The sequence below is a fragment of the Engraulis encrasicolus genome, chromosome 8 (assembly GCF_034702125.1).
Source record: "Engraulis encrasicolus isolate BLACKSEA-1 chromosome 8, IST_EnEncr_1.0, whole genome shotgun sequence".
NCBI classification, from domain to species: Eukaryota; Metazoa; Chordata; class Actinopteri; order Clupeiformes; family Engraulidae; genus Engraulis; species Engraulis encrasicolus.
Window position 1 is genome coordinate 641,979 of NC_085864.1, and position 20,111 is coordinate 662,089.

The following is a 20,111-nucleotide window of genomic DNA, read 5'->3' on the forward strand; positions in this document are numbered from 1 at the left end:
TGAAATTAGATGTCAAATGAAGGCTTGTCATTTCACTTTTATTAGTGGCTTAGAAGGTCCTTAGATTTCGTTATTTATGAGCCACTATAGGTGCTCTGTGTTCAGTTACCTTTTTACTACAGAGAACTCAATAAAGAACTTTTCAGCCAGCTGTTGCTTCCCTCTCTTTGTGCGTGTGTAAAAGGGGAACATTATGCAAATCGAGTCACTTTGGCTTCTGTGCGCACGCCCAACTGCCACTGTGAAAAGCAGCCTACATCCAAAAGCCTCGTGTGATATCACTTAAAAGATGCACAGAGCCGACATTGTCCGTCTCTGCGAGAGTGGGGGAGTTGGGGGAAAATATTGAATTGTTTTGAAACCATGGAAGAACTAACATCAGCAGTCAGCTCACTCCCTATATTCCCCAAATACCTCATTCCCCCCTACGCCTATCCCAGGAATCCGGCAGGGCGAGTTCTGCTACAGTAACAGACGAACAAAGAGAAAGCTGGATTCGCTTTGTTGTTGTTCAACTCAGCTGCGCCGGCTACAGCATGGACGACAGGCTCGGTTTGGCAGGGGTCGGTGTGGGTTTCGCCGGCTGGTTCTGCTCTTTGCTGACCCGCTTTCTCTCCGTTTGGACAGTGAGCGGCGCTGTCGACAACACGACTGACTCTCTGGCGCTGCACTGGGACGGAGTGTGGATACACTGGGAACAAAGAGGAGACGGCTCTCTCCACTGCCACTTCATCCAGGCAGTGTTGCACCTAACGGGCAGCTTCAGGTCCTGGAGAGCCCTCATCACGGCCTCTATCTGCATCGGGTTCTCCGCGAACGTCCTTTATGTGACGGGGCGACTGAAGTTCCCCCTGCGCTGGCAGGTGAAAGTTGTCTCTGGTGTTTTGTTTGTGCTCTCGGGTGTGCTGCTACTGGTGGTGTCCGCCTGGGTGTCACACAAGAGTTCCGAGACGCTGAAAAGTGCGATACCGATGGACAGGGAGTGGGGGCCGGCCCTGTACACCAGCTGGGTCGCCACCGCGCTGCTGGTGGCCGGAGGAGGTACTCTGGTGAGCACCTGTTGTCTGTCTCCTCATCCATCCTCTCCACCGGTTCAGTACGCCAGACCGTCTGCACCTTACCCGGAAGCGGACCCGCTCGGCACCATCAACAGTGCGACTTTCCCCTCACCTTACTGCCCGACCACACAGCCAGTGTGAAGAGAAGCATTGTGGGCCGCTTGAAAGGCAATAGGTTTGGGCGCTGCCATAAATAGCCTAGGCTACATGACAATGATACTGTAGCCTCTGGTGCCCCCCTTCTGAATGGACCTAATCACGTCGGCGCCCCTTTGAAAAGCGAACTTTAACAGTGCATGTGCATATGGACAATATGATACTGGGTTAACAAGGTTGCTTTAAGCAATTTTCCAGTAGTTATGGCTTCTCCCTCAACAGAGTTCCCATTTCTTTTTCAATGGGCTATTGTAATCCATAGGCCTACATCATGGACAGATTTATTAAGCATTGTTTACTGCACTTTTACTAGGCCTATTAAGGCGATTTAAGTATAGGCTAACTTGTGAATAGACTAAATGTAAAATAAATGTTTTTAGAAGCCATTGGGTGATTCTCTGTGTTACGTATGAGTATGGATAAGCCTATATGAATGTAGGGGCAGGGGCAGCCGTGTCCTAGTGGTTAGAGAGTTGGTCTTTCAATCTAGGGGTTGCCGGTTTGAATCCCCCCTGACCTCTCCCTGCACCTCCATCCATGGCTGAAGTGCCCTTGAGCAAGCACCTAACCCCACATTACTACAGGGACTGGAACCAATATCCTGAAAAATAATAGTTGTAAGTCGCTTTGAATAAATGAAAGCGTCTCTCTATGTCGTCCTCAGTCAGCTAAGTGCAATGTAATGAATGTGGTGTCTCTGCTACCTAATAGCCTACAGTTCAGGTCAGGAAGCAACCATTACTGTACTGTACAAGACGATTTTAACTACCTAGGGCCTATATTGAAAGACACACTTTCAATCAAGGTCAAAATGAAAAAACTGGATATTCAAACTAGGTTATAATTAATAATATGCATTAGTATAGCACTGGTGTGTTGCACACAATGTAATTAACACACGCATAGGCCTACATTAAAATGCTCTTGGGGCATTCGTATAGCTGCGATCGCATAACTGAACCACCTGATATTGCTCTCCCAAACACATGCTCTCCAAAAGGCTGATGGGAAAATGACTGGACCAATCAATCTCTGACCACATAGTGGCCACGGTCGTGATGGTGTATTGCTGCGTTTGCATGCGTACTGCAGAGCAAAAGCAGCAATGCGCTATCACGAACGCGGCAGCTCCCCTCAGTTCCGACCGGCGAACCTTGCTGTGTTGCTGTGTCTGACAACTGATGTGTTTAATCAGCTCACTACTCTGCAGTAGAGGCAGTTTGTCTGTGTCATTGTTTGCAGTCTGTATTGGGAAATAAGAGGATAATGTGGTCAGCAAGGCACAGGAGAGATAGGATGCTACAGCCTGCCCCTCACAACATTAATGCAGCTCAACACGCTGCACATCAGCGTCCGTCACTCACCAATCCCTGTGGCCATAGCATGTCAGATGCGATAAAAACATTATAGGTAACACTTTACTTAAAGCACATATCTATAGCGCATTATAAGCCCATTTATAACAAATTATAATGTGCATTGTAGTTACTTACAACGTATTATGACTACACCCCTAATGCTTCATTGATGCTTTATATTGACAGTTTTGAATAACCATAAATTGAATTTATAATGCTTTGTAAATCCAAGGGCGTCATGACTGCTCATGACTGGCTATAAACTACAGGCTACCTGATGGGGCTTAGTACATTATGAGTACCTAGACCCCTCTATGCACACAGACCTGGATGATATAAGGTGACATAAGGGCTTATAAGATGTATCTATCATGCACTGTGTAATGCACATCTATAATGCATCATAATGTACTGTGAGACCCATCAGGCAGCCAGTAGTTTATATCCAGTAACGAGCACTCATAACATCCTTGGATTTATAAAGTATTATTAGCTAGATTCATGGTTATTCATTACTGTTAACATAAAACATGAAACATCATGGGTGTAGTCGTAATGCGTTGTAAGTAATTGTAATGTGCATTATAATTTGTTATAATTTGCGCTATAGATATGGGCTTCATAGAAAGTGTTACCAAAAAATGTGTTTCCATAGCAACATAGTGTGCGTTTAAAAGGCCTCTCCCATCTGTGTTGTGGTGTTTTTAGACAGGAAGTGATGCTTTAGACAGGAAGTGATGTGTTATTCCAGCCGCTCGTCCCCTTCCTCCACCTCCTTCAGGTGCAGCACCTCCAGACTGCCCTTGCCTTTCATCTCACAGCGGATAAGCTCGTCGACCTCTCTGAAGCAGCCCGGCTCTATCAGGCACACCTGGAATTGAGGGAGGGAGAGAGAGAGATTTACCTTGGGCGTATCTCAGACCATTGCATAGTGCTATATATACAAGTCAATGGGTGTGTTCGCGGTGGCACATGCTGCAGCAGTCTGTGCAGAACGTATGCACACTGTGAAATGACGCCATCATGAACAAGCTCATTCTCTCTGTGAATCAGATACAACTGGGAGACGACACACAGAGACACATGCCCACAGGGCGTCAGCAGCCCTAAGGTCTGGGCCTGGACAATCTCTTCCAGTTGTATACTGATGGCAATGTACTATCTGACCATTGCCATTGCTAACATTAGACTCTATACTTGTTCAACAGATTGACTGGCTTGTTGTTGCTTTGAATGATGTGACTGGTGAATGACATATACTGTATGAAAATGAATGCTGTATAGTGTGACTATACCAGGGGGGTGTTTTTCGTTTGTCCTAGTTGGCATAATTTGCACAAACATATTCATATAGTGTAATGTTTCCAAACAGACAGCAAGTAAAAATACAGAAATTATAGGGAAAAAGTAAATGCTGTTGAAGTAGTCATGAAATTAGATGTCGAATAAAGGCTTGCCCTTTCACTTTTATTATGATTCAGTAAAGTCTTGTCTGAATGACAGTCAGTCATGAAGGATGGTGAATCTGATTATGCCTTGTTGAATGATGATCCACTGAAACAATGTTGAAGACATTTTTCTAAGGTTTTCAAAACAACTTTGTTCTGTCCTTGAAATGGCGATGATGAAACCAGAAAAACGCAGATACTTTGCACCATACATTTGTAAGTGATAATACCCATATTTGCTGGAAATAAATGGCAAGCAGTATTCTAGATTGGTAAGTAGGTAATTTGTAAAAATCAGCCAACCAACCACAAACAAAACATAAAGCAAGCAAACAAACAAACAAATAATATATATCAAGAGAGCCCCTGAGCATCTCAGTCCAAAATTCAAAACAGAATGTCTGAGTGAATGTGTGAGTGTCACACAACACAAACTGACACATTTCAACAGTTTGGTGTGTTAAGCTGCACAGTGAAGTGGACAGCATCAGGAATTCCTACTAAACACAGCAAGAAAAAATAAATAAAAGCAAAACACAACAACAAAAACAACAACACTCACCGTAAGTAGTGTTCTCCCAGACTAGTGTCCATTGTCCTTTGAGTCTGCAGAACAAACCAAAGGAGCAAACAAAGCGACGAGAGGGCACACCTTGAAAGGCAAAAAAGATTAATAGACAGAACTTTGAAACTTCCCAATGTTATAAGGAGAAGCTGCAGCTGAATGCTACCAAAACCAAGGAGATGGTGATTGACTTCAGAAGGACCACCCCACCATTGGTGCCTGTCCATGGAGGGGGAGACAGTGGAGACAGTCTACTCTGCACCTACAAGTCCCTAGGGGTACCCCTGGTCAATAAACTGGACTGGGCTGCTAATTCTGGTGCACTACAGGAAAGGACAAAGCAGGCTGTACTTCCTCAGGAAGCTGAGATCCTCCAATGTCTGCAACAGACTTCTACTGATGTTTTACCAGTCTGTCATGGCTAGTGTCCTGTCCTATGCTATTGTCTGCTGGGGTGGTGGTAGATAGATGCTGGATGCCTAGACAGGCTGGTGAAGAAAGCTGGGTCATGGGCATGGAACTGGAAGCTCTCAGCACAACAGCCGAGAAGAGGACCCTGGGCAGATTGGACTCCATGACAATGACAGTCACCCCCTGCACCCCTTTCTGGCCAGTCAGAGGGGTCTGTTCAGCTACAGATTCCGTGCCATCCCCTGCCAGATAGAGAGATTGCCGAAGTGTGTGTCCGGTGTATCGGTGTATACAGCTCCAGGCCTTTTTATTAGAATACCATGAAAAAGTCGATTTATTTCCATAATTCCATCAATAATGTTAAACTGTCATGGATTGTAGATTCATGGCCCAGTTTTTTAACTATTCCAATCATTTTTTTTTTCTTTTTATATACGTTGGCCTTCCAGCTCAAAAAACCCATGAATTGGGGAATTCGCATTATTAGAATATTGTTATAAAATCACATTTTTCTTCATCAAAATTCGGGTCACATTAAATCAGCTGAAATTTGGTACTTTCTACATAACATGCAATGGTCAATACTTGGTTAGGACATTCTCTGTCTTCATAATGGCCATGATGCGTTTAACATTGAAGTCAATGGCAAAAACAGTGCATGGGAGTTATGGAAGCCCAGATATCCTTGATGCTTTGCTGTCAGCTGTTCTTGTTTGTTGACCTGATGCCCCACACTTCACTCTTCAATATACCCTGTAGATTTCCATGCCACGTTTTGGTGTTAACTCACCAGTTTAATTCTAACTCAACAGAAATAAAACCCCATTCATTTTCAATGGGGTTTAATTTCTGGTTATTTAGAATTAAACTGGTGAGTTAGCGCCAAAACGTGGCATGGAAATCTACAGGGTATATTGAAGAGTGAAATGTGGGGCACCAGGTCAACAAACAAGAACAGCTGACAGCAAAGCATCAAGGATATCTGGGCTTCCATAACTCCCATGCACTGTTTTTGCCATTGACTTCAATGTTAAACGCATCATGGCCATTATGAAGACAGAGAATGTCCTAACCAAGTATTGACCATTGCATGTTATGTAGAAAGTACCAAATTTCAGCTGATTTAATGTGACCCGAATTTTGATGAAGAAAAATGTGATTTTATAACAATATTCTAATAATGCGAATTCCCCAATTCATGGGTTTTTTGAGCTGGAAGGCCAACGTATATAAAAAGAAAAAAAATAATGATTGGAATAGTTAAAAAACTGGGCCATGAATCTACAATCCATGACAGTTTAACATTATTGATGGAATTATGGAAATAAATCAACTTTTTCATGGTATTCTAATAAAAAGGCCTGGAGCTGTATGTGCGTGCGTACGTGCGTGTGGGTGGGTGTGTGAACTGAGGGAAGGCTAACTGCTGTACTGACTATTTATGCCACTAGAGGGAGGTGTGTCCCCATCTAGAAAGTAAATGCATGAAAGCCCACAGGTTCGTTTTAGGAGTCAGAGACAGAATGCAAGGGAACAATTACTTTCCTTTTATTATTATTACCTTCGCCAGAAGGTTATGTTTTGACCGCTGTGTATTTAGTTATTTGTGAATATGTTTGTTTGTTTGTTTGTTTGTTTGTACTTCGTATAACTCAGTCAGAACTGAGCCGATTTTTTTGAAAATTGGTGGGATGATTGGTCATGACCCAAGGAACAATCGATTAGTTTTTGGGAGTGATTGGGTCAAAGGTCAAAGGTCAAGGTCAAAATGTTTGTTTGTACTGCGTATAACTCAGACAGAACTGAGCCGATTTTTATGAAATTTAGTGGGATGATTGGTCATGACCCAAGGAACAATCGATTAGTTTTTGGGAGTGATTGGGTCAAAGGTCAAAGGTCAAGGTCACGAAAAGGTCAAAAACGTAAATTGAGACGATTTTTATGAAATTTAGTGGGATGATTGGTCATGACCCAAGGAACAATCGATTACTTTTTGGGAGTAATTGGGTCAAAGGTCAAGGTCACGAAAAGGTCAAAAACGTAAATTAAGCCGATTTTTATGAAATTTAGTGGGATGATTGGTTATGACCCAAGGAACAATCGATTACTTTTTGGGAGTGATTGGCTCAAAGTGTGACACGTGACCTGAAGAAGGCAGACAGGCCGAAACGTTGTCACATTAAAAATTGTTTATTTAACTTGTGAGTGTGCGGCACTTCTCTCCTCCTGCAATTATATTTTCTGGTAGCCAGCACCTCTGTTTCTGGTGTGCGTTTCGCACCTCCACTCATGCATGATAAAGCTTTATTGTCTGTAACACATGAAACAGAAAATTGTCTTTGGTGTGGCTCATTGTCACAGACATTAGGCCTAGACAACCCAGACAGCAAAATGGGTCTGGCCCAGATCTGTGACAGATGTTGGCAGGCATTTGGGCCAAGTCCGCAATCCTGGTCTGGCCCGGTTTCTTATTTTACAATGGCGCTGAGCTGGAACAGGTCCGGATTATGGATCCAGAATGGATCTGGCCCAGGTCCAATCCACATGTTTGGAATTTGTGGTTGGACCTGGGCCAGATCTGGCCCAGGTCCGTAATACGCATCTGACCATGATCCGGCCCTGATCCATAATACACAGTTGGGGCTCATCTGGCCCATATCCGGACCTTATCCGGGCCTCATGTGGGCCTGATCCGGATTAGTATTTAAAGGTGGACCATATAATATTGTTAGTTGTTCATTTCCAGAATTCATTATGCCCATTCACAAATGTTAACTTTTTAACAGATATTTAGGTTACCACCACCAAAGTATTCATTGACAGGGAAAATTGTGCTTTTCATACATGAAAAGGGGGGTTGTGTCCATTGTCCGCCATTTTGAATTTCTAGAAATAGGCATTTTTAGCTGCAAAACTCACTACACTTTGGTATTCATGCAAAAATCTAAATTAGCAGTAGACAGCACAGTTTCAATGAGCACCATAGATGCAATACCTACTCTGGCCACAATTTTACACAGTGCACCTTCAAGCAAGAGCAAACAATGTTTTTAAAAAATGAGCTGCTTACAAACTCTGCATTTTAGTATTCTTTATTGCTTTGTTTCTTGTTGGGTGTGTGCCAAAGCGGTCGGCTGCCAGATTCATCTCCACATTTTTGATAGCGTTCATCTCTCCCTTGTTGCCTCTTCACACTGTAAGATATTAAAAAGCACACAAAGCAGAAGGGAAACGTTAGACTTAATATGCAGATGTATGTGCAGGCACAAATTACATACGATTGTGAATGAACTGACACATAAGCTTACAGGTGCTGGCCAAAAAATTAGACTATCATGAAAATGTTTATTTATTTCCATAATTCCATCAATAATGTTACACCTTCATGGATTATAGATTCACGACCCACATTTTAAACTATGCCAATAATTTGTTTATTCTTGCATATTTTTGGCTTCAAGAAACCATGAATTAAGTAACTCACAAAATTAGAAGATTGTGATGAAATCACCATTCTCTTCAGAAAAAAAGAAACAGGTCATATCGTCATATCAAATCAGTTAAAATTCTCGACTTTCTAAATAACATGTCAATGTTTAATATTTGGTTAGAAATGTATTCGCCTTAATCACGGCAATGATGTATTTAACATTTCAGTCAATGGCACACATGCTTGACAGCATCAAATGCAAATTTGTTTATCATGGTCTCATCAGAGTCAAACAAACTAAGGATATGGGTTACTGGAACCATGTCCTCTGATCTAATGACATCAAGATAAACGAATTGGCTTTAGATGGTGTCAAACATGTGTGGTGGTAAAAAGCGATGTGTACAAAGGAAAGTGCCTCATGCTGAAAGTCAAGTATGGTAGTGGGAGTGGCATGGCTTGGGGCTGTGTGGGTGCCATCAACAGTAGGAAGCTGAATTTCACCAAAAGAAATATGCTTGTCAACATGTACTGTAACTACTGAAACAGATCATGATACTCCCTATAGGATTTCATTCGAATCTCACACACATCAATTATAGCCAGGTGCCGACTCAAAATGTAAAAGTTAAATGCAAGGCAAGGATAAAACGCACAACAATGACCTCCCTTTTAATCCCTTTGAATTTCGAGACAATTCAGGCCAACACGGCCCCTTCTCAGACACTATGATAGGTGTGTACTCACTTTTGCACCAGCATAATTTCACAAAAATGTCATTTAAGTTATACAATTGGCCTTAATTTTCTTATGTAAGCTCAAAAGATGTTGTATTACACTTACTCTATGAGCGTTTTTGGGAATAACTTATGTGTTCAAAATGTTACTTTTCAACAGGGGTATACTCATTATTGCTGTGCACTGTATATTTGATTAATTTCTTAAAAATGTGGGAACATGGAGCAGCAGGAATAAGCTGTGGGACCATTGGGCTGTGGGAACATGACCCCGTACACAGAACATACAGTCAACCTAGCCAAGTAGACAGTAGGTATTCCATGCACTTTCAGGCCACCAAAGAACAGCATCAGGCAAGCTCTGGTTGAGTGGGTTTGGTGTTGTACAACAAGTGTGTGTGTGTGTGTGAGTAAGTGAGAGTGAGAGAGTGCACGCACCAGCATGCATGGGCTTTAATGCATAACATAAAAACAACTTACTTAATACATTCTGATGACGTCCGAGGGCTTCTTGAATATGTAGTGAGGCCGACCCAGCAGAAGTCCTGTCGTTTCATTTGAGTCCTACAGCAGAAAAAGAATAAATAATTATGAATAATAGTTATTGGGATTTCACTGTGAAAATATTTAGTACAATTGGCATCCATGTTTACAATTAGTTTAGTTTATTGGTTTATTTCATCAGGGACCATGTGCAAAGTACATTAGTTACATAGTAAAAAAAAAAAAAAAGATGACCTGCACCACATTATAGCTAAAAGCTAATTTCCATCTGCATTCCCTGGGCAGGTAAGAAAACATATAACACACACACACACACACACACACACACACACACACACACACACACACACACACACACACACTAAAATATGTCATATGCAAAAACTACCATATGCTCAGTGTGCAAAACTAAAAGTGGTGACCAGACTGGGTACATGAAAGCCATTTCTTCACTCCAAGTGAGAATGAATAAAAGTTTGTAATGCCTTTTATGTGGGTGGGAAGGGCATTCCATTATTTAGTTGCTCTGCAAACACAGATTGTGCAAATGTATGCTGTTACCCGGCTTGGGAGGCTACTATTTCCTCTGGTGGTAGATCTAGTTGTTCTGCTAATATGTTCAGAGCAAGGATGGATAAAAGTTTTCAGAGGTGGTGGAGCAGAAGAATTTTGAATAATTTTGTGCACAAGTCGCACAGCAGAATATAGAATAATTAGGTTGTCAAAACTGAGCAAGTAATACTTGTCCAGTATGGCACAACACAATGGTGAAATTGAGACGGACGTCTGTCCAAAACTTTAAGATTTCATGATAGTCTTGTTAGCCTGAGACCAGCTTCACATACATTAGTGTAAATGAGACATTATCATGCCACTTACATAGGTCTTAGCAGAATCAACAGTTAAAGAAGTTAAATTGTCAGCTCATACACTCACATGACAGTCCAAAAAGGTGTTCAGTGGCGGCTTCTTCTCTCACTTGCAGCTTCATACACATCGAGCGATGTTGATGCCAGGTCGATGAAGGAATGACTGTGCCTACTGTTTACAATTCTACCCAAAGCAAAGAGAAAAAGAAACACAAAAAGTTTGAAAGTTTGTCATAGAAATACATAGAACATATTCAAGTAGACAGTAGGTATTCTATGCACATTCAGGCCACCAAACAACAGCATCAGGCAAGCTCTTATTGAGTGCTGTACAACAAGTGTGTGTGTGTGAGTGGGGGAGGGGGGGTGCGCGCGCGTGCCAGCATGCATGGGCTTTAATGCATAACATAAAAACAACTTAATTCATACATTCTGGAAAAAAGAATAAATAATTATGAATAATAGTTATTGGGATTTCACTGTGAAAATATATTGTACAATTGGCATCCATGTTTACAACTCTCGGCTCATACCTTCAAATGACAGTCCAAAAAGCTTTTCAGTGGCGGCTTCTTCTCTCACTTGATGCAGAGGCAGCTTGCTTCATACACATCGAGTAGACCTATGGTGTCAGGTCGATCAAGGAATGGCTGTACCTACCGTACAATTCTACCCAACCCAAAGCAAAGAGGAAAAGAAAGACAAAAAAAGTTTGAACGTTTTGCATACAACATACATGAGCTTTAATGCACAGTATTTTGATGAAGCCAGGTTATAGCCTATATCACAATGCAGTTCTTAAGATAACAATACGACCATTTAGGATTAAATAGGCTACAACAATCAAGGAGTTACAAACTGCGTGATCAAATGAATTCAGCTCAAGGAGAGCTAATAGCACAACACAGAATGTTTGCTGCCGGCGGCACAACATGGATACGGCCATCAGAAATTGAAAATAATCGAACATATCATGTACATCATCACACTCGCACCTATAGGGTTGGCAAGTGTGACGTCACGGATCCAAATCCCCAGCTCCCAATGTATACTGTAATGATAACAGCCAATGTTCACGGTTGGATTGTAAAACGCCTGCTAAGGTTACGAAGACACGGAACACATCGTTGAAAAGACGAAACCACGCGGATTCATCTGCATTTTAAAGTAAGTCGATCAGACCTGTATATCTCATTCAATAAACTCCATGAAAGTGCGACCAGCAAAAAGGACCCAGTGCTGTTTGTGCTAACGTTAGCCGCCGGCGGGAACATAAACAGAAATTCTAAACACAGTGAACGTTAACGACAGGTAATATCTAGTGATTGCTATACGAAAATGTCTACTGCTAAGGAGCCAGTCACATTTTTCACCGTGACTTCGTATTTCGCCAGCCATCCGAAGTCAGTTAAAAAGGGACTGAACTCCTACAACTCAAATAGAGTGATTAGTGTCAATGTTATGTCAGGTGGCAGCTTGAAAGGAAAAGTGCAGGCGTCTATGAAGAAAAAAGAATATGAGGTGGAGGTGAGGCGAAACATTAGCTAAATATGTGGGTGTCGACTTGAAAACCGATATAACTGTTGACGTTTACTATGTGAAATATGTTCAATCTATGTCAGTTAAGCAACATGGTTTGTTATCGGTGAGAAATGGTTGTCTATCCACAGAGTGCTAGTTGGTACAGTGGCGCTATCTAGTGGTCGTCTAAACTTAAATATCAAAGTGCTCAAGCTGTTCCCTCAGCGGCGATTTATGTTATGTTATGTTCTTGTATGCCTACGACCATGGCTCTATTTTTTTTTTATCACCTGCCAAAATGTTGAAAGTATGTTATTCTTGCCATAGCCTACACACACTCACTGATGGGTAAAAATGGCTGGTACGTTTTTCCAGCCAAAGTGACTTTTCACCAGCATTTGGCTGGTGTTAATTTAGAGCCTGGCTTTGGACTAAGAAAAGTTGTGTTCATCTAGGTGCATGTAGAGGATCAGGAGGTGACGGACAGCAGGTGTACATGTGCTGTTGGTCTAGCCAAGTGCCACCACATTGCAGCCCTCCTCATTTGGGCGGAGAAGAACATGACCCGGACGGATGTGGAGTGTGTGTGGAGAAGGCCTACAGCACCCAAAACAGAGGACGTTGTGGCCAAGAGGCTGTCTGTGATGGCACCTTCGACATCAAAAGGTTAGTAGCCCAGCCTACTTGGAATAATGACTCACAACCACAAAATATTTATCACCAGTTATCCATGCTTTCTGCTTTGATGTTGAACCTACATGGACCTACATTTTCTTTACATATTAAATTGAATTATATTTTATGCATTTATTTCAGCTGGAATTAAGCGCCCAGTGACCGAAGAAGACAAAGGCTGGACAAGGCAGTCTTTGGCGCAATTTGGGCGTTTCACAGGTCTGGGCTTTATTTTAGCCCCAGAAATACATCAGGTATGCTTTCTGTTTTTTATATTTTTGATGTATTGTTATAATCATCCCAAGGTCTATACATTCTCTCGACTAGGAGTGTCGTGATAACCAAAATACCTGACAATGACAATAATAATCTAACACTTGGAAATCCAAAATAATACTGTACGATAGGCTACCAGATTACTGAGGCCTACTGTACACAGTTAGCATTTACAACTTCTCATGTCAAAGCTGCAATCGTAGTGAATAGCTGAACAAATTCATTTCTACAATGACAAATCCACACTGACTATTTCCTCATCACTTCAGAATGACGGCCAAACCAGAGGGCACAAACACTCCTTGCATTTATTTTAGATATACTTTTTGCCTGTGCTGTGTAACCAACATATATTTGTGTGCCATATTGTTCTATGCATAAGTCTGTTTTTTCCCTTGATAATTGTTGGGGCAGGAATTTGACCCATCCCTACCAGAGAAACTATTTGATGGGATACTGGCCAGTCAGGAGTACAGCGATGCTCAAGACAAAGAGGACTTCATCATGACGTCTCTTGCTGTCAGCCAGCAACAAAAAGAAGCCATCGAGAGGGCCACAGTTGGGCAGACGAGCAATGCATTATGGTAAGTACACATGGGCAACACAGCGCCAATGTTGGAGGATGTTTATTCAGTTATTTGATATTGTAGAAAAAGCTGCTCACAGACATGAGACTCAATTCATTTTGAAATGGTAACTTTTTGACTTTAAACACAAACAAAATAATGTAAATGTAATCGACACTTGTACAATTATTCTGCTTGGGTCAGAAAGTTGCCATTTGGATTGACATGAGTTTTGTGTCGTATTTCCTTAATCATCTATGTGTCAACTAAAATGGCTTTCTCTGTAACAGGGCAGCATATCGCAAGAAGAGGATCACAGCGAGCAACTTTGGTTTGGTTTTGTCTGCAGTCAGAAGACAGTCTTTCCCACCTTCATTGTTCAAGACACTGCTGGGAGAATACAACCCCAAACAAGGAGCTCGTGTGAGTAGCGAACACACCGTGTAATTTTTTAGCCATTTACTAGGCTACCATTTACTAGGCTACTTTGCTATTTATTTGCTTTTGATTCTTACACTTGTGTTTCATTCTCTGTCCCCAGGCATGTGATTGGGGAATCGTGCACGAGAAAGAGGCCAAAAAGAAGTTCATGGAACAAAGTGGGGAGACCATCCTGGAGAAGGGACTGTTCCTGTCTGACAGTGGGCTGCTTGGGGCCTCCCCAGATGGACTTCTACTGTCCAGCAATTACCTTGTGGAGGTGAAATGCCCATATTCTGCCAGAGAGAAAACAATCGCTCAGGCAGCAGAGGCAAAGGACTTTTACCTGTACGTGGACCAAGTCACCGGGCTATTTAGGTTGAAGAACACCCACAACTACTGGCATCAGATTCAGGGCAACCTGCACCTGACAGAGGCTACCACCTGTCATCTAGTTGTATGGACAACTCAGGACATGGCCATTGTAGAGATTAAAAAAGACCCAGCCTGGGTCAGCAATCTTAAGGTCCTGGAAAATTTTTACAAGGACCATTTTCTGCCCCGTGCTCTCTTCAATAACAAATAAATGTTAACTTATTGAACTTATTTACTGATATGTGTCATATTTTTTTTACACATTCTGAAATCAGGGGTTATGAAAGTCAGCATTGAATTTACACTGGACACAGCATGTGTCTTTAGGAAGTTGTCTCATCTTGCATCTAGCCTTACAAAGGGAATGTCCAAGTACTTGCAAGGTAATGAAAGAACCGCACACCGTGAGCTCCCATTTACTCTTTTATTTACTCTTCTCCCATTTACTCTTACTATTTTTTTATTCCAGTGATGTTTCGGAATAAAAATGGTGTAAATGGGAGCTTATCAGTGTGCAGTTCTTTCATTACCTTACAAGTACTTCACATTTTGAACCTGCACCCAACCAACAAAAAAGAATGTGGATGTGTGTGAGATTGGACTTGAATGCCCAAGTACTTAACACTGTTCTATGCTCCAAAATACTTCATGGTACATTAACTGAATTATTTCCTTAAAGTTATCTTGTTTTGTCCAACACCTGCGCCGCTGGAATGCCCAAGTACTTATCTTAGATATTCATTCTACATTAAACAATATTACTGTGTGAATATAATGCAAAAGACAAACACAAATTAAGACATACTATAACATTTATTTATATACAATATTATGATAACTGATTATTTATGATGACTGGTAAGATCAGACATCTACTTCCCTCAGGATGGGTGTCTGTAAGTTCATCAAGCACACACACACACTTTCCAGATCTTGTTTCCATGTTTCTTGTACTGATGTGGGATCTCTTTTAAAATCCGAAATGTTTTCAGGCGCTGAATAGAACGTTCCACATGGACTCTGGCACTGGCAATCAGTCTATTATACTGAACTTCCTGCAATGTGAACTGTCCATCGACAAGGAATGTGGGGATGTTGAGGGAAACACCTTCGGGCAAAATGTCGCGGATGGTGAAGCCCTTGTCAGCCATCACCATGTCCCCTGGAACAAGTTGTTCCAGCACTCCACTGTCAGCTGTTATGGCTTTGTCGGATATGCTCCCACCATACAGTTCACTAACAAACGTGATAACTCCATTGGGCGCCACACCGACCAGAGCCTTAAGTGTGGTGCATCCTTTGTAATGGCTGTACAGCTTACTTTGGTCCTCAAGGCTTTCGGTGTTGCAGACAGCCACTTCAGTGCAGTCAAGCACAATACGGCAGTTGGGGAATGGGAGGAAGCACTCTGGCAGGGAGGTTTGGTTTTTGAAACGGGAAGGGATGTTGTTTTCCATCATTCCAACGTACAAGATGTCATAAAGGGCACTGGAGATGGTCATAAAAATATTGGTGACTGTGGTTCGACTGCAGTTAAATCTGGTGGAGAGGTCTTCGATCCCACAATTCAGCCGGAGCTTCATCAGAGTTAACAGCAATTGATCAATTAGTGGCATACTTTGGACAGTCCAATCATAGTGATACTTGAGGGGAAATTTGGAAAGAAGGGCATATAGAAAGAAAACTGTGGCAGCATCAGGCATGCCTGTGTAATAAATGACTTTGCGGGGCACAGAGGATATTTGGTCGAATGAAAATGTTTGCTTATGATTCTGTAGTTGTGCATGCAATCTTAAATTTTCTTCTTTCAGTTGGGCATTCTCCATTTGCAACAATTCGGTTGATCGTTGAACTTCAAGGTGGCATGAACCTGCCTCTGCCTCGTCTTCCTCTTCCTCAGTGACAGGGAGTGTCTTCAGTCGTTTGGATGGCTGTTCAATGGACTGAAAAGCCTTTCCCTCGTTCCAGGCAAATCTTGTGGGTCCGGCTGCCTTTCCATTCGGGAAATGCCACCCGCAGATCCTGGTATTAGGAGTTGGAGTGAAATTGTCACGTCTGGGGGAAAAAGACACACGCACATAGAAACTGTCATTAGTATATTGCATCACAGACTCCCCCATCATCTCTAGTCAACTTTGACCGGTGTAAAATACTATCTTGGGCCGTAACAACTGGCGACTGCAGATGTTAGAAGCAATGGTAATTGGTCGTAAGTAAATGTCACTTTTAAACTGGAGCGTATTCATTCAGACCAGTCGCTGTGTTTATATCATCTGGAATCGCCAGTTGAGGGGGGCCCAGATAGTCTCTTACAGGGAGGTAGATGGACACTCCCAACTGAGATCGCTCCCGGACGTGTAGTCCCAGGTGTTTCTATCACTCCCGGACGTGTAGTCCCGCCCGATTATATTTCACGTATTATCATACACTGTCACATACAAGCAATTTAGGGTTAGAAACAAAAAACTAACATAAAAAAGATAACTAGCTCCGTTATATGGCGGTGGGATCGATAGTCTGGCTAGTGGGAGCGAGCCGACCGGGGAGCGTCCTGCGTTGGGAGCGACAATCAGGGAATCTCTGTTACATCGGTACTAGTGTGATACTTTCTCATTTTTCATGGCCTGTACCACGTTACCATAAAATATTAGTCTGTTAAAACAATATATACATCGGTTTTGCTCAATTAAGTGTCCGAGCTGACCGCTTTCCCACAACTAACAACACGTAAGGACAGCTGATCTGCCAGCTGTTTCCTTAGTGAGAGCTATCTTCAATAGCAAGCTCCCTCCAACTATCATAAAAAAAACTTCGACTGGTACTGGTTACTTCATCATTTTTCATGATGGGCATAGACACTAAACGATTTTACAATCAAAATACTAGTTTGTTTGGATGAAAAATATATCAGGGTTGCCTAGTAACAGCTTTTCCACAGCTAACAACTCGCTAGTTAGCTGATGTAAGCTACCTACCATTAAGCTGCATTCATTAAGATTTTGAATCAAACTTACCGTATCAACTTCAGCCACTTTTTGCTGACTTTCTCGTCGACAGGAAAAACGGTTTTTAAAAGGGGAATCCTTTGTCGACGTCGTTTCTGTTCTTACACAACGGGACACAGCACTGTACCATTTTTAATCCGCTTCTTGTCGAGTTTTATTACATTGTGTTTACATGGTAGTTGATAACGAATGGATCCGGAATGGATCCGGAAGTGACGTTTTCGGCCCTGGTGACGGATCGACTTGCCAACCCCATACCTAGCTTTTTTTTGGCGAATGTTATACAAATCACAGCGGTCCTAGTTACAGAACTAGTAGTGCTAGTCGAGTCGACTAGAAACTACCCTACCTTTGTCCCGTGTTGATAGGGTATGTTTGGGATGTTAGCTTCATAAAAGATTATCACCATTACTGCTAATGCCGCTAAAATTGACTCAAATAGCCCGATTATGGCACATTTTGAGTGGGTTCATCAAGCTTATGATGCCACAGCCCGCCAGCCAGCAGCAAGTTAGCGCGATGCTGCGATGTTATGATTCAGTGGTCGGCCAAGCCATTTCACGACATGACAGAGGAGGTAATTAACTCACTGGACTAAAAGCTGAAAGAGAAGGTGGCGACGGCCAGCGAGTGTATTTTACTTCTACCATAGTATTAAGTTAAATAATTACTTACCATGATCAAGTCACGACAGTGCAGTGTTGGACGAGACGCGACACAGGCGGATAGTTGAGTTCAGCTGAGGTAAACTGAAGAACGGTCTCTCTCTGAGGGTTCCGGGAAAGTGACAGTTGGGGAACAAATTCAGTTTTGGCGCGTCCGGATTGCTTATTTGGCCCGCACCCGCCACGCGCCTTCAAATCGGACTGAATTATTTTATTATGGCGCGTCCGGATTGCTTATCTGGCCCGCATCCGCCAGGAGCCTTCAAAACTGACTGTCAAACTACTGGTCCGGATCATAGCTGCCGCTGATCGGCAAAATGACTGTGACTGCTATGCGGATCTGCTGACTTGAAAACGGACCCGGCCCAAATCTAATTGCTGTCTGGGAAGACTTGACAAAACAGGACTTAACAAGACAATTCAATACATGTATGTTAAGGCTGGTCATTGTTCATCTTTTATTGAGTAGGGCTACAGCTGAGAGGATGAAGGACTTCTTATATCTGTTTTTGAGTGCTAGTGGAACACTGAAGCGTCAACCTGATGGAAGCAGTTGGAGGGAGTGATGGAGGGGGTGAGATGGGTCCTCTGTGATCTTTTCAGCTTTCCTGATCACTGCTCCAATGTACAGCTCAGATAGGGAGGTTTGAGGTGATAGTTGCCAGTAATTTCGATGGCTTGGTTCACTATATGTGAAAGTTTATTCTTTTGCCAATTAAGTTGTACCAGGAGGACATATTGAAGGTAAGGACTGATTCTATCAGAGAACGGTAGACTACGATCAGAATGTCTGCTGACTTGGAATGTCTTGAGTTTCCTAAGTAGGTGAAGGCATTGCTGTGCTTAAAAAAAAATTGAGTCCACATGCTGTGAGAAGGACAGGGAGGTGTTCATTTCAGTGTGATGTTTGTAGAAAATGATTTTACAACCGTGTATACTACAATTTCCTCTGTTATTTGGCTAATTTCTTGACATTTTTCCAAACGACATTCTGTTTTGAACAATTGCTAGTTGTTTTGGGATTTGTCCATGCTATTTTGAGAATGTTATCTGTGTTTTGAGGAATGAGCCAAACCCAAGAGAAACCTGTAATATATGGGCATTACTTTCTGTATAGCCTATGAAGTAACAGTAAATAAAGTTACTGATAAATGTCCTTGGTATACTGCCTGTGTTCTCAAACTTCAGGGGTTTCACTCACTTTTTCATTTTTATACAGAGTCGAAATCTGTTAGCTGAACGTGGACAAAACATCTAACCATTTTGACTTGCAGTGCTTACACAATGGCAAAGGGACAATGTATTTTGGGGGTACTGATGATAGATGTGGGGAAGGAATTTAGTTTTGACACACGGGTAAACTGTTTTTGAAGTGATATGAGCAAGTCACGAGGAGCCATGTAGTTATGCTGAACCATCCAGTTTATTTTGACAGAAGGACTAGGCCTAAATGAATGCAAATGAGCCAAAGCAATTGAGAAGGATCTATGCCATTTTGATGGTACTGACCATTTAGGCCTATGTGGGAGAAGGTCTAGTGCTGATTCAAGAATGAGCTGTTTTGGGACAACTGTTGTGCAGAATTGTAAAAATGTTTAGCCAAATGACCCAAAATTTATAGAAGTGTCATCTCGGTTTCAAGAAATTAGCCAAACCAATCGAGAGAAACTGTAATGGAATTATGGAAATAGGCCTAAATCATTTTTTCATGATATTATTTTTTTTTCATGCTATTCTAATAATGTGGCTTGGCGCTGTAGGCCTAGTTTTTGTGGGTGAGGGAGATAAGCCTACAGTCAGAGACAGAAAGGCAGTGGACAGTGAAGAAATTGAGTAGGCCTATCAATCCAAGAATCCAAGCTCTCGGATCGAGCCACTAGTGCTCTTCTAATGCAAGGTTGCAACGGGGAAAACAGAGAAAAAGAAGAATCTTTGGTGATTTGCTGAGGACCGCGAGCTGATTAGCAGACGCGACGCGACTCAACTAATTAGCTAGCCTAATGAAGGCAGGAGTCGGTTGATCACCGTCAGCTGTAGCCTATCGTGTCAGCTGATTAGCGCGGCAAACTGGA

The 20,111-nt window shown here is 42.2% G+C and overlaps 3 protein-coding genes and 1 long non-coding RNA gene across 5 annotated transcripts; 2 read left to right on the forward strand and 2 right to left on the reverse strand.

Moving 5' to 3' along the window:
- Window positions 1-378: 378 nt before the first annotated feature.
- On the forward strand, window positions 379-1,545 carry LOC134453442 (claudin-9-like). Its single transcript, XM_063204252.1, has one exon. The coding sequence runs from the start codon at window positions 537-539 to the stop codon at window positions 1,197-1,199; it is 663 nt and encodes a 220-aa protein (XP_063060322.1). The 5' UTR covers window positions 379-536; the 3' UTR covers window positions 1,200-1,545.
- Window positions 1,546-8,100: 6,555 nt separating this feature from the next.
- On the reverse strand, window positions 8,101-10,712 carry LOC134453443 (uncharacterized). The gene is made up of 3 exons (XR_010035604.1): window positions 10,604-10,712; window positions 9,644-9,727; window positions 8,101-8,190 (listed from the first exon to the last, which is right to left on the reverse strand). It is a non-coding gene; the product is annotated as an uncharacterized LOC134453443 (long non-coding RNA).
- Window positions 10,713-11,541: 829 nt separating this feature from the next.
- LOC134454030 (uncharacterized) lies at window positions 11,542-14,600 on the forward strand. 2 transcript variants are annotated; one of them, XM_063204776.1, is made up of 6 exons: window positions 11,542-12,063; window positions 12,513-12,723; window positions 12,874-12,986; window positions 13,423-13,592; window positions 13,865-13,997; window positions 14,116-14,600. In XM_063204776.1, the coding sequence occupies exons 1-6, from the start codon at window positions 11,875-11,877 to the stop codon at window positions 14,578-14,580; spliced, it is 1,281 nt and encodes a 426-aa protein (XP_063060846.1). In that variant the 5' UTR covers window positions 11,542-11,874; the 3' UTR covers window positions 14,581-14,600. The 2 variants fall into 2 exon arrangements, with proteins under 2 accessions (XP_063060846.1, XP_063060847.1); XM_063204777.1 differs by having other exon boundaries at window positions 11,542-11,703.
- Window positions 14,601-14,691: 91 nt separating this feature from the next.
- LOC134454031 (uncharacterized) lies at window positions 14,692-17,400 on the reverse strand. Its single transcript, XM_063204778.1, has 2 exons — window positions 17,384-17,400; window positions 14,692-16,424 (listed from the first exon to the last, which is right to left on the reverse strand). The coding sequence occupies exon 2, from the start codon at window positions 16,193-16,195 to the stop codon at window positions 15,275-15,277; it is 921 nt and encodes a 306-aa protein (XP_063060848.1). The 5' UTR covers window positions 16,196-16,424; window positions 17,384-17,400; the 3' UTR covers window positions 14,692-15,274.
- Between the last annotated feature and the right edge of the window lie 2,711 nt (window positions 17,401-20,111).